Source organism: Phocoena sinus, chromosome 5, assembly GCF_008692025.1.
Source record: "Phocoena sinus isolate mPhoSin1 chromosome 5, mPhoSin1.pri, whole genome shotgun sequence".
Taxonomy (NCBI): domain Eukaryota; kingdom Metazoa; phylum Chordata; class Mammalia; order Artiodactyla; family Phocoenidae; genus Phocoena; species Phocoena sinus.
In genome coordinates this window covers 99,584,952-99,598,332 of record NC_045767.1, presented here as the reverse complement: position 1 = coordinate 99,598,332, position 13,381 = coordinate 99,584,952, and the positions used below count along the sequence as shown (strand labels likewise).

The following is a 13,381-nucleotide window of genomic DNA, read 5'->3' as shown; positions in this document are numbered from 1 at the left end:
CTTATAAATTTTTGTTTGAAGAATGGATGAGTGAGTAGAATTGTGAAGATAAATGAAGTTAACATTTGAGGATGTCCCCTATCAGTATCCTCCACTTACTAGCTATGTGTGCTTAGGCATGTGACTCAACCTCTCTTTCTTCATCTGTAAAATGGGGATAATAATGGTACCAACCAGATGGGATTATTGTGAGGATTATATGAGTTAACACATGTAACGGACGCATTCAGCCATGCCTAGCACGTAGCACAATAAGGGTTTGCTGTTGTTGCCACCATCAGTATGATCATCATACCAAGAAAACATTGTATATAAATAGTCACTCTAAGGAGCTATTTTACAACATCAGATAGTCTTTAAATATATATGAAATATTCTAAATATCTTCTCTATTATTTTTTGATATACTATTGCAATAGCTTATTAGTTGTTGTATATTGTTAATAGTTTATATATGGAAAATTATTAATCATAAAGGTCAGATCTTAAGAATTATTTTTAAAATTTTGATAACAGTGGTATTTAGGCAGGTTGTAGCACTTTATAATTATTTATTAAAAAAATATTTATTTAGTACCCCCTGTGCATCAGGCCCTGCCTTTGTCAAACCTATATTTTAGTGAAAGTGAACAAATAATAAGCAGATAAACAAGAAAACATACGGTGTGTCAGATGGTGACAAATTCTATGGAAAAATATAAAGCAGAGGAAGAGGGGAAAATGATCATCTACTTGTCAAATCCAGTGTACACTGACTGTCCTTGTCTTAATTTCTCTTCAGCATTTGATTATTTATCATTCATTTTTCCTTTGGATGCTGAAACATCATTCTGTCTTGGTTTCCCTACTATCTGTCTGTAAGACTGATCATGTGTTAGCATTGAGAGATAGCATAGCATAATGGCTAAGGGCAGACTCGAGCTGGATTCAAATCCTGGCTCACTTTTAACTTTGTCTGTGACCTTGGGCAAGTTATAGTAACTGTGCCTCTTTTTCCTTATGCATCAAAAATGGATGATAGTAATAGAACCTTCCTCACTGAATTGCTGTGAAGATAGCACGAGTCAGTCTTTGTACAGCATCTAGCATAGTACCTGCACATAATGGACATGTGTTTGCTACTGCTGTATACTTATTTGTCCTTCTGTCACCAGTGCCTTACACTTAATAGATATTTGAATGAAAGGAATCTCTTTAGTTTCTCCTTTTGTTCACCTTTGTGACACTGCTTTTTAAGTGTATTCATCATGTACATTGGTGTTACCATAGATTCATCTTAGACTCTTCTCTTGTTTCTTACTTCATACAATTTCTGCTAATTCTCATCCATACTCATTACTTCAAGGGCTCCTTGTGTTTGATGGCTCCCAATCTGTGTTACCAGCTTATACCTCTCTTCTGAGTAATATCATCTGCCAGATTAATACTCTGGTATTATACAGTTGACCATTGAACAACACAGGTTTGAACTGCATGGGTCCACTTATATGTGGGTTTTTTTCAATAGTAAGTACTACAGTACCACATGATCTGTGGTTGGTTGAATCCAGGGATGCAGAACTGAGGATATGGAGGACCGACTATAAGTTTTACACGGATTTTCGACTGCGAAGCAGGTTGGTACCCCTAACCCTCGTGTTGTTCAAGGGTCAACTGTGTTGGTATTTTTCTTACCTGCCCCCTCTTTCTCAAATCACTCAGGAAGAATAAGAACACTAAAAGGTTGCTAAAATTATTGTTATGATATACTAAGTAACACATTTTCCTCAATACTTTGGGTTTTTTTTTTTTAGAAACAACTCAAATTATCGGTATGAGTGCAACATTAAACAATGTTGAAGACCTACAAGAGTTCCTGCAAGCAGAATATTACACGAGTCAGTTTAGACCAGTATGTACCTAAGGTTTGGTTTGTTATGTATCATCTTCTATTTAGAAAGAAAAGTAGCAAATGTACTGTATAAAAATTCTAAGAGTAGTGAAGGAACATAATGCCACTCACCATGGCTAAATGGTAGCAAGTTTGTGTGTAGAGGTCAGGGATCTTGGCTTGGGTCAGTACTGTATGGGGAACACCTGGAACAGTGCGTGACCCATGGGCCTGCAATGAATATTTATTGAATGGAGTTTTTCAGACCCATTCTGCTTTTCTACTTTATATTCAGTAAGGTAAATTTTTTCATTCAGTGAGAATTTAGTGACTCATGTTTCAAGTTATTGGCACATAAAAAAATTTATCTTAAAAGTTAAAATATTTTCAAATATTTATGCTTTGGTAGTTTTAATGCTTTTTTAAAATAAGGTAAGACTTCACATGGATTTAAATTTAAACTCCCCAATAATAGTATTCCTAAAAGAAAGAAAGTAAATAAATGTAGTTCATAGTTATTCGAAAGTAACTTATAATGTACATATACTCTGTTTGAAGTTTCTGTGTCTAAATAGGTTTTCAGAAAATAATTTTTTTAGAATCACCAAATTTTACTTTGAAATTTAGTGTTTTTACATTTGCACCAAATATGAGAATTTTCAAGAGACATTTTCTGACCTTAATTGTCAAATTAGATGCTGTTCTTTTAAAAATTCAATGAGCTGTATTTACAAGCTTTTTTTGTCTACAAATAGTTAAATTAATAATTTGGTCATTTTTAGATTAAAACTGATGACTAATGAACCTTTAAATCTTGAGGAATACCATAAATAACTCCTTAATAAAAGATAGAGTGTGAACACTTGACTCATTTATACTTCCTCTTGTGACACATACAAGTATCTGATTTTCTTTTAGGTATGTGGCTATTCAATTCATAAGTATTTCTTCAAGGATATTAATCCCTGTTTTGATTTAAAGGGAAAAATAAACTTAGATGGGAAAGAAGTAACTTTTAAGTTGAAGCATTCTACATACCTTAGAAAAGCTAAAATTTTTGTATATCTTTCCTTTTTACAGCATATTTTACAAAATTTGATACTCTGGAAAAAGGAATTTACATGTGATATTAATTGCAAATGTCCTTTTAATTCGAGGTTGAATTAAAAGAATATCTGAAAATAAAGGACACAATATATGAGGTTGACAGCAAAGCTGAGAATGGCATGACTTTTTCACGTCTCCTTAACTATAAGGTAACCTTGATAATCCCTAAAGGTGAGGTTCCCAGACTTTGTGCCCAGCTTCCCTGGGGCACCACAAAAGAGTTGCCTGGGTACCATGGGGTAGTTTAGTTGTTTCAGAGAAACAGCTGATGGTTGACAACTCTTGGACACCACACAAACTACTGGTTCAAGATAGGCAGTTTCCTATGTCAACATTAGATCACACTACATTACTTTCTACGATATTGTATCTTTGTGAAGTTGGGGGTTGTTTTTGCACTTACTGTAAGCAAATACCATGTGAAAATCAATGTGGGACAGGAAATGAGGATTTCTAAGATTTGAAAGACTGCAGGGCCCAGTTGTGTGCACATCCTGTTAGTGGGCTCTGATGGTTATTGAAGAATGAAATAAAAAAAAATTTTATTCAGTTGATGTGTATTATATATTTAGATGGCTACTAATTTGTGAGGAAATACATACTTATTAAGTTGTTTGGACCTAACTACCTAAGAATCAGAACTGTTAGTTATTTCTTTTGACCTTGGGGCTCCAGGAACCAAGAACGTTTGGAGACCTCTCCCATAAATGTTTATTCATTCAGCAACAACGGCAAAACAAGAAGAAATATTTGTGGGCTGTATAGCTCAGATACTGGTGTATGAAAATGTTAATGTATACTATGTTAATGTTCTGTGATTTATGTGAAGGACATTAAAAGAGGAAGAAAGAGATTTTACAACAGTTTTAGAATTCTATAAAGGTATATTATTCTAAATTTGTATCTTAATTAGTTTTCAGTAAAGTCGAAGGAAGTGAGGAGATTTTAAATAACTTTACATTTTTCTTCATGTTCTTTGAGTTCTTTGCATCTGCTTGATAAATATATTTTTTATTTCTGAAAATATGTCCTGTAGTATGATTGAATCTATGTTTTTGAAAACTGTTAGTAAAGCAGGAGGTTTAGCTTATTTATGCAGTTCTTTGACTATTATTAGGATCAATCTGTGTTTCTCTCTGTGGACTTTTTCTGCTTCAGTGAAGATGGGTGTGCAGTGGGGCTATTAATAACATTAACTATTTTCACTTCCTTTATTTAAAACTAAATACACCTAACAAAACCCTAATAACCCAAGAGAAAAGTGGGACTTAACATTTTGCTGTTTAATATAGGTTGTATCTTTTATTTTAAATGAGAAGTTCAAAATTATGGTTGGTTTACTTACCTTTCAAAGCTTACCTTTTCACTTACCTTTTACACTGGTAAAATGAAAGGCTTTCATGGTTGCTAACTACTTTGTTCCTAAATCTTGTTGTGCAGTATTCTGATACTCTGAAAAAGATGGATCCTGATCACTTGATAGCATTGGTGACAGAAGTTATTCCCAATTATTCCTGCTTAGTTTTTTGTCCCACTAAGAAGAACTGTGAAAATGTAGCAGAAATGATATGCAAAATTTTAAGCAAGTATGTTACTCTTTTAAAAATATTGTTTCATTTTTATTATGATTTACATGCTGTATGTTCTGTTTATTCCGCAAGCACTAATTACTTCTTGCAGAACATTATACTAAGTTGTTATAATAGATTCTAAAGGCCCTGACCTTGAAGAAAGTTGGACTGTGAAATTCACATATGTGAAATGGCCAGAGAAAAATTCTACCTGTAAGAGAACGCTGACTAATATAATGGCTTGGCTGCACAGTGAATCGTCTTGGAGCCTTTTAAAAATTTCAGTGCCCAAGCTACATCCAAGACAAATCAGAATATATGGCAGTGGGACCCAGGCACCATTATTTTGTAAAGCTCCTAGGCAGAGTCCAACATGCAGCCAAGGTCAGCTGCTGGCCTACATGATCAGAGGACTGATCACTAATCACTGTGTGGATGAATCATATCTTCAGCTTAACTTTCTTTTTAATTAAGTAGTGTTGCCTTTGTTTTCTTAGTAAACTTCACACTTAGGTTGTGTGGACATTTGAATTGAATTTCCTAAATAATTAAGAAATGTATTAGTTTGTAATTTTATACTATAAAATTTTAATGTTGGTTCTGTTATGTCATAGAGATAAGTATAAAATGAACTTAAGTATGAACAGTTTAGTTTTTTCTGTACCTTTTTGTCCCATGTGTACTTTTATCATATTTTTCAGACTTCTTTTTGGCCCCTGAGCCAGGGCTATCTCACTGTTCACAGACCAGTACTATGGATTCTAATCTAGCCATCCTCCGCCTCCCCTCCCAATCCTGCTGTCATCATGGATTGATCTAATGTAGAGTTAAATTCATTGACTAGTACAGAGATGCAGATGTTCGGGATAAAGCTCAGGAGTTTCCCATTTCAGTAACAGTCTGCCTTTATAGTGGTGATGTAGACTATAAAAACCTAAGGAAATTAAATTATCATTGAGATATTCTCAGTAAATCAGTTGTTTTCTTAGAATAAGGTAGTGTAGCACTAAGTAATGGGGAAATTTAGAGACAAACTTTTGACTAGGAGATGTGAGGTTTATTATTAGTCAAGTTATATCCTTTACTTATTTTGCTTTTTGGTGATAACAGTTTATTTGGGTCATAAATGTTGATGTTTAATATTGAATTACTTAAAAATTTGGTTCTCCAGAACCCTTAGTTAATGAATTATTATGGACACTTGATACTTTCTTAAACTCTTTCTGAAGGAAAACTTCCTCTAAAATACATTTTCCATATTACTTGCTGCTTTCATAAGGTGAATGTTCTGAGTATAGCTTAGCCCCCTTTTTTGGTGGCTGTTGGCTAAAATGTCATGTTTAGAGCATACTTTTTTATATTATTCTATAGTTTACATGTAGATGAAGTAAAATCTGGGGCTAAATGGTTTCTGATCTCAGTATTGTCCTTAAAACGTAATTTCATGAGAGTCCTGGAATATCAGTCTATGTCTTAATGATTTGCCTCCTAATCAGACATTTCATGTGAAGCAGGTATAGTAAAATCACCTAGAATATGCTTGTATGTCTAAGTGCAAAGACTGAAGCAGATTTTTTCCCAAGTGATTGTCTCAATCTCAAGGAAAATTATCTTTTTTATAGCTATTACCACCTTTGACTTCTAAGTTAAGGATGTCTTTTAAACACTATTTGCTGACAACTGCCAGAGCTCTGGTCATATCACTTTCCCTAAAAATGTCCCTGAAAATGATACCACAGTGCTTCTTTTCATGCTAGAAAAGCCTAGAATTCATGCTAAGATAATGACTCAACTTACTTTTCCATCCTTATTTCTTCCTTTCTTTATCCACCCTGCACTTCATCCAGACTGAACTACTTGTCTTCTTTGTTTATTCTTGAACTTCCCATTTCCATGCCTACAATCCTGCTTTACCCTCTGCCAACACTGCACTTTCCTGCCCCCTCATTGCTGCCTCTCTAACACCTGTTGTTCAAGGCCCAGCTCACATCTCAACTTCTCCCACAAAACCCTTCTCCATATAATTATGTCTTATCTGGTCAGTTACAAATAATGTCTCCCTTCTCTAAAATTATAAGGTGATTATCCATAAGTCTTAATTCCTTGAGAAGGATTTGTCCCTTTCAGGACCTCAAACACTGGCTGGAAAGTAGTAACATAAAGTCTGCTGCTCCCTACTCAGCGGCCACTTCTAGTTCTTGCACTGATGAATCTTGACCACTTTCTTCCCAATTCTTCACTGTCTCCTGGCCTCCCATTTCTCAACTTCGTGTGAAATGACTGTCCTTGTGCAGTTAGCACCAGCCAGAGCTCTCTATGCTTTCCATGAAAACAACATAGGGCTGTGTGTATTATATTTATATCTTGGACTATATTTGTTTGCTACTGGTATTCAGAAGTTGTTGCTTTGTAGTCAGTTAGTAGTTAGTTGTACTTAGTCTTTCTTTCCTTTTTTTCTTTTCTAGAAGGGAATTTAAAATAACAGGTGCTTCTAGGTAAGAAGACATTGTAGGATATTACTGAGGCTTCTAAAATGCTAGAGTTTAGACAGTTTTACATATAATTCATATGATTTAATAATATATGTTTTCATCTTCAGAGAAGAAAATTTATGACTTAAAACAAATCATCTTCACTAAAGATATATGTTCTTGTGAAAAAATAATTGTAACATCTAGAGCAGGGGTCTACACCTGGAGTTCATGTATTCATAGGAGGTACAGGATTGAACTTCAGGAAGTCCATGAATCCTTGAAATTATATGCAAAGTGTTGTGTTTATGTGAATATTTTTTTTCCTTAGTTTTAAGCAGATTTTCACAGGGCTCTGTGATCCATAAAAAGGTTCAGAGAAACTGCCTAATAGCTAATGAAGTCAAATCAAAATTCTAAGAACATTCTATGTATTTATATCAATAAAAGTAATAAGTTCTTTTAAAAAAAGAATGTTTGCATGCACCTACTGAAATTAAAATTTTAGGTACTTTGTCACTGTAAGATCAAGGGTTCACGTCTAACATCTTTTTCCCAGGGAATATCTGAAACACAAAGAGAAAGAAAAGCATGAGGTGATTAAGAACTTGAAGAATATCAGCAATGGCAACCTGTGTCCTGTTTTAAAGCACACCATCCCATTTGGAGTTGCTTATCACCATGGTGGTTTAACGAGTGATGAAAGGAAGCTCTTGGAGGAGGCCTACTCCGCAGGAGTTCTCTGCCTTTTTACCTGCACATCCACCCTAGCAGCAGGTGTTAACCTACCAGCTCGAAGGTAAGATATAAGTCATTGTTGGCCGGTCTCAAAACTTTCCAGTTCGTAGCTTGCCAACAGTTTTTTTTGTTGTTTTATTCTTTCTCAGTAGTGGGTGAGAATTTATCAAATGTTTTTTTCAGCATTTGCTTAGTTGATTGTTTGGTTTATTTACTTTAATATTTTAATGAAAAATAACACTAGTAGATTTCTTGCTGTTAGAATTCCTTCTTTCTTTGTTACTCTCCCTATCTGGTTTTGATGTTATGGTTTATTATCCTGGTTGTGTAGAAACAGTTGGCAAGCTTTTGACCATGTTTTATGATCTGAAAGAGTTTATTTAACAGATTTCCTTGAAACTTTAGAGAACTCATCCATAAAGACTTTTGAGTCTAGTATCTTTTTTAAAAGAGTAGATCCTTGATTATCTTTTTGGTTATTACCAGTATAATTGATTTCTACTCTTTGTCATTTGTGACATTTTTTCAAATAAATGGTCAGTTTTTATAAATCATCCATGAGATTTAAAAAAATATGTATTTTCTGTTGAGTATGTAGTTTCATATAGCTCAATGTATAACAGTTATTAGTCATCAGCTCCTCCTTTTTCTTTGTGATTCTTTGATTTGTCAGTTTCAGAGTTTCCCACTGTAATTATTTTTTTTTCAAATTTTTTTTAAATTTTTTTTTTTTTTTTTTTTTTTTTTTTTTTTTTTTTTTTTATGCGTTACGCGGGCCTCTCACTGTTGTGGCCTCTCCCGCTGCGGAGGACAGGCTCCGGACGCGCAGGCTCAGCGGCCATGGCTCACGGGCCCAGCCGCTCCGCGGCATGTGGGATCCTCCCAGACCGGGGCACGAACCCGTGTCCCCTGCATCGGCAGGCGGACTCTCAACCACTGCGCCACCAGGGAAGCCCCCTTTTTACATTTATAAAAGTTCTTGCTTTGTATTTCAAAACTAGGTATATAAAGGTTTACTGCAAATATCTTATTGCTGAATTATACCTTTTATGAATAGAATACATCCTTGTTTTCCTCATTTAGTGATTTTATTTTGAATACTGGGACTACATTTTTTGCCAAGTATAGTTTTTTTCTATTCTTTTATTTTCAAACTCTGTCACTGGTTAAGTTTTCTGTTTTTTCAGACAATTGTTGAAATAAAAAACGAAGTTATGTATCCTATTTCTCTTATTTCAATGGTTACTCTTAAATTTTTTAACAGTTGTAAAACTCTTAAAAAACGCAACTGTGTTTTTCTGTCATTTTAGAATTAATCAATAACTATATCCTCTGCTGAACATAACAAGAGTCTTAGCATTTGTGTATTTTTCTACACTGCCTCATGTATTGTTGCATTTACCTGGAATTTTAGTTCTAGATTTTAAACTTTCTTTCATCTTATAATCAATAGTTCTTTAAACTTACCTGTAAATTATACTTTTTTTTTTTTGTGCCTACCACTGCCTCTTGTGTCTCACATCTTCCTTCTATGATCCATTTTTTATTTTGCCATCCTTGGGTAATTTTTTTTTAAATGCTGCATTGGGAGTAAAAATTTTTGAATCTTTGCGTAGCTGAAGATGTCTTTATTTTAGCCTCACACTTGAACACCTTGCTAGGAACAGAATTCTAGGTTCAGTTTTTTTTCTTTGGGGCCCTTGTAGTATTCTTCCATGTCTTTTAGGAGCTAGTGTTGGTCATTTTTGTTTTTGCATAGGCTTACTGTTTTTCCCTTTCCAGAAGCTTTTAGACTTTTCTCTTTAACCTTAACATTTTGTCATAGTGTATAATAATAATTACAGTTATTACACGCCCTCACTATGTCATAACAGCTTTACATGCGTTGACTTAATAGATCCTCACAACAGCTCTGTGAGGAAGGTCGTATTTTGTTATCCACATTTTATAGAAGGGAATACTGAGGCACTGAATAATGAAGTAACTTACCCAACTTCACGGCCAACAAATGAGTTTCAAAGCCAAGGTTTGAAACTGAAGAAACTGAGAAATCTAATTCTGCAATCCTAACTCTCCCAGTTTACCTACTTCTTATTCATAGGGCTTAGCCCTTTGGTACATGCTTTCAATCTAAAGTTTTATGCCTTTATTCATCTTAGAGTAATTTTTTTCAGTTATTATTTCTTTTCTTCTGTTTTCTCTGTTCTCTGCTTTTGTAACTTCAGTTAGACAGTCGAAACCTCTTAAATTGAGCTTGCATCTCTTAATTGTTCTTACACATTTTTCTTTTTTTTTTTTTTGCGGTACGCGGGTCCCTCACCGCTGTGGTCCCTCCCGCTGCAGAGCACAGGCTCTGGACGCACAGGCCCAGCGGCCATGGCCTACGGGCCCAGCCGCTCCGCGGCACGTGGGATCCTCCGAGACCGGACACGAACCCGCGTCCCCTGCATCGGCAGGCAGACTCCCAACCACTGCGTCACCAGGGAAGCCCATCTTTACTTTCTATATAACAAAATCAGTTTTTAACTTTATTCCGTTAACTGTGTTTCATTCATTATTCAGTTGTTCTATTAAATTGTTTAAATTAATTAATTTTTTTTAATTTCTAAGAACTCTCTTTTATTGTCCTTTCTTTATAACAGTCTGCTCTCATTGTGTGAATACAGTACCCTTTAGAATTTTCTGTAGATACTAATTAGAATTTTTTAAAGTTCTTTTCTGTTCTGCATATTATCTACTTCTGTCAGACATTTTTTCTGGATATTCTCATTGTTTTTCTTTTATGTCATTAGTTTTCTTCGTGTATTTGGTAATCTTGGCTGTCCATTGAGATTTATAAATAAAGAGGTAGGCTGATTGTTTTAGGTAAATGACAGGTTTTCTCTCACCTTTGAATAGGAAAGCTGGCTACAAACTTCTGTATATGTGAACAGGATTGAAATCACCATGTTTGTAGGTCAGAATCAGATGAAATCTACAATTTTATGTTGACAGTATTGTAAGCTCATAAATGAATATGCATATGTTGGTGGTCCATGGTCAGATTTTTCATTTATGGAGTATCAAATCAAAACTATTTTGAGATTATTGCTCTAGTGGATTGACCGTATGTTTTACAGCTAAGCAGACTTAAGTTCAAGTTATGGTTCTGGTAATTACTAATTTTGTGAGTTTCGCTAAATGACTTAACATGTATATATATGCTTTAGTTAGCTCCTTTGTAAATAAGTAAGAAAGAATGTTATCACCAAGAGTTTTGTAAGATTATAAATAATGTACATAAAGAGCCTAGGACATCATAGATTCTTGGTAAACAGTAGTTGCCTATTATTTTGAGTTAATATGTTACTAAATTTAATATCACATAAATATAATGAAAACTTTAAAAAATAGAAGCTATTGCTATAGATGGAGTACCACTTTTAATTAATTTTATCGATTCCATAGAGTTATTTTAAGAGCCCCCTATGTTGGTAAAGAATTTTTAAAGAAGAATCAATATAAACAGATGATTGGCAGGGCTGGCCGTGCTGGAATAGATTCTACTGGGGAGAGTATTCTTATATTGCAAGAAAAAGACAAGCAACAGGTAATAATCTGGTGGATGGTTGGTCATTTTGTTGTCTTTTCTTGGACTTTGGTCTAGCCTTTTTATGAGACTGTCTTTTAAAAATTAATTATTAATATTCCTTTAAATAATGTTTCCTTCTCTCCCATGATTAAGAATTAGAAAGAGTAGTTCAAATACTTTTGTATTTCAGGCAAACAATGAAAAGTATTTTCCTTATTTATCTTCTTCCATTTTCATGAGAACACTGCTAAATTCTTATTTTTTTGTCTTTATGTTTTTTATCTCCCCCAGCCTTCACACAATCTATGCAAAATATAAAATTTATATAGAACACCATTTATTTTTTATAGTAATGCAAAACATAAATTTATTTTTTATAATAACGCTTTAACTCTTGTAGGTATTGGAGTTAATAAGCAGACCATTGGAAAACTGTTATAGCCAACTTGTTCAAGAATTCACCAAGGGAATCCAAACTTTGTTTCTCTCTTTGATTGGTTTGAAGGTATTTTTTAATATTTTTATATCTTATTGCTGTTACCTGAGATAATGGAAATTAAAAAGTTTTGAAAACTACAAAGTATGAAAAAAATGTTAACGTCTAATCTAATGTGGAAAAGAACAGTCTGTGACAGTCTGGATTTATATGTGCATTTTTAATCCTTTGAATTATAAAGAATGTGAAAAATCAGCAAATCATAACTGGGCATCCATTACAAGTAAGAAACTTTGGTGTATACTATGGGGGATAGAAGGAGCTCTAAAGACATGGGTCCTGATGTGGGATAATCCTGCATCTCTGCCATTGTTAAGAATAAGGTTCATTGTAGTCCTGTGACCATAAACATTTGTCAGATCAGTATAGCCTTTATCAGGCAGAAAATTAAAAAAAAAAAAAAGTTGGGTGGGGCATAATGGGAAAACACTCTTTTTTTCCTAAGATTAGAAATTGGTGCTCTTTTTTAGGATATCTCTTGAGCTAAACCTTTTTTTAGGGTTATCCTTAAGTAAATTTTAACTTTGTGCCCAAATCACTCAGCCTGAAAGTGGCAAAGCCAGGGTTTGAATTCAGCTTTCTTTAATGATAAAACCAATGTTCTTAACCTATCATGTAGTTTCTCTTCATCAACCTGAATGGTTTAAGGGAAAATCCAAAATTTAATTGATAAATAAAAGATATGAGACAGGTTTTGATTACCTTGCAGATGAATGGTGTAACGTTGCAGTATCCCCTGGCCATTTACAAAAGTGAAAGTCTACAAGAAAGAAAAGGAATTAATGCTGGGTATTGAAGGAGATAGAGGTTTTAGATAAGCAGAGGGAAGGAATGAGCCATTCCAGGTACTTAAAATAGAATGAAAGATGAGAAACTTTAAGATGATGTGGGGTAACAGTCAATAGATATTATAGCTGTAGAGTAGGGCTGAAGATACCAAAGAGTAGAAGGTTGGGTGGAAAAAGTTGGGGCAGAGTGTGTGCTGTAGATTGGGGAAGACAGGAGAGAGTGCTTAAATAGTAGACTCAAGAGTTGTGACACAGTCACTTATCAGTGGAGTAATAGTCAAAGTGTTCTGTGGTCGTTTCGAGCACGGGCTCTGATATCACACATATCTGTGTCTGGGTGACAGCTGTGTCTCTTGTTATCCTGTGTAAATTACTAACGCTCTCTTAAACCTCACTCAGTTGCCTTATCTGTAAAATGGGAATAATAGTATGCAGAAGTATTGCAAGGCTAGTTTGGAAGCAACTGTAGTAATCCATGTATAATGTAATAAAGACCTGCAGTTGGAGGGTTGCCAAGGAATTAATAAAGAAGGGAAAGAGATCATGAAGATCATTGAGTATTATTACATTTATATATTGAATAAGGTAACAGAGAATTCGTGATTGGTTTAAGGTCATTCAGTGTGTTCTGTTTAGATGAGATTATAATTCAGGTTCCTGCCTTGCTGGCCTGTACTCTTTCCAGTATGCCATTGTAAATGTGGAACATTCACTAAGTGCACTTGAAAACTCACCAAAATAGGCCATATTCTGGGCCATAAAATAAGTA

General features: G+C 34.4%; 1 protein-coding gene across 6 annotated transcripts in view; it reads left to right on the top strand.

The window, feature by feature from the left end:
• The window catches only part of HELQ (helicase, POLQ like), a 40,683-nt gene that overhangs the window by 7,726 nt on the left and 19,576 nt on the right, over window positions 1-13,381 (top strand). For 3 of the 6 annotated variants that reach the window (XM_032632250.1, XM_032632252.1, XM_032632251.1), the window contains exons 6-11: window positions 1,794-1,891; window positions 3,028-3,126; window positions 4,418-4,563; window positions 7,579-7,818; window positions 11,205-11,346; window positions 11,729-11,833. In XM_032632250.1, the coding sequence (XP_032488141.1) occupies window positions 1,794-1,891; window positions 3,028-3,126; window positions 4,418-4,563; window positions 7,579-7,818; window positions 11,205-11,346; window positions 11,729-11,833 (830 nt within the window). Of the gene's footprint in view, window positions 1-1,530; window positions 1,617-1,793; window positions 1,905-3,027; window positions 3,127-4,417; window positions 4,564-7,578; window positions 7,819-11,204; window positions 11,347-11,728; window positions 11,834-13,381 lie in introns of those variants that run through there. The other 3 variants (XM_032632255.1, XM_032632253.1, XM_032632254.1) reach the window with 3 other exon arrangements.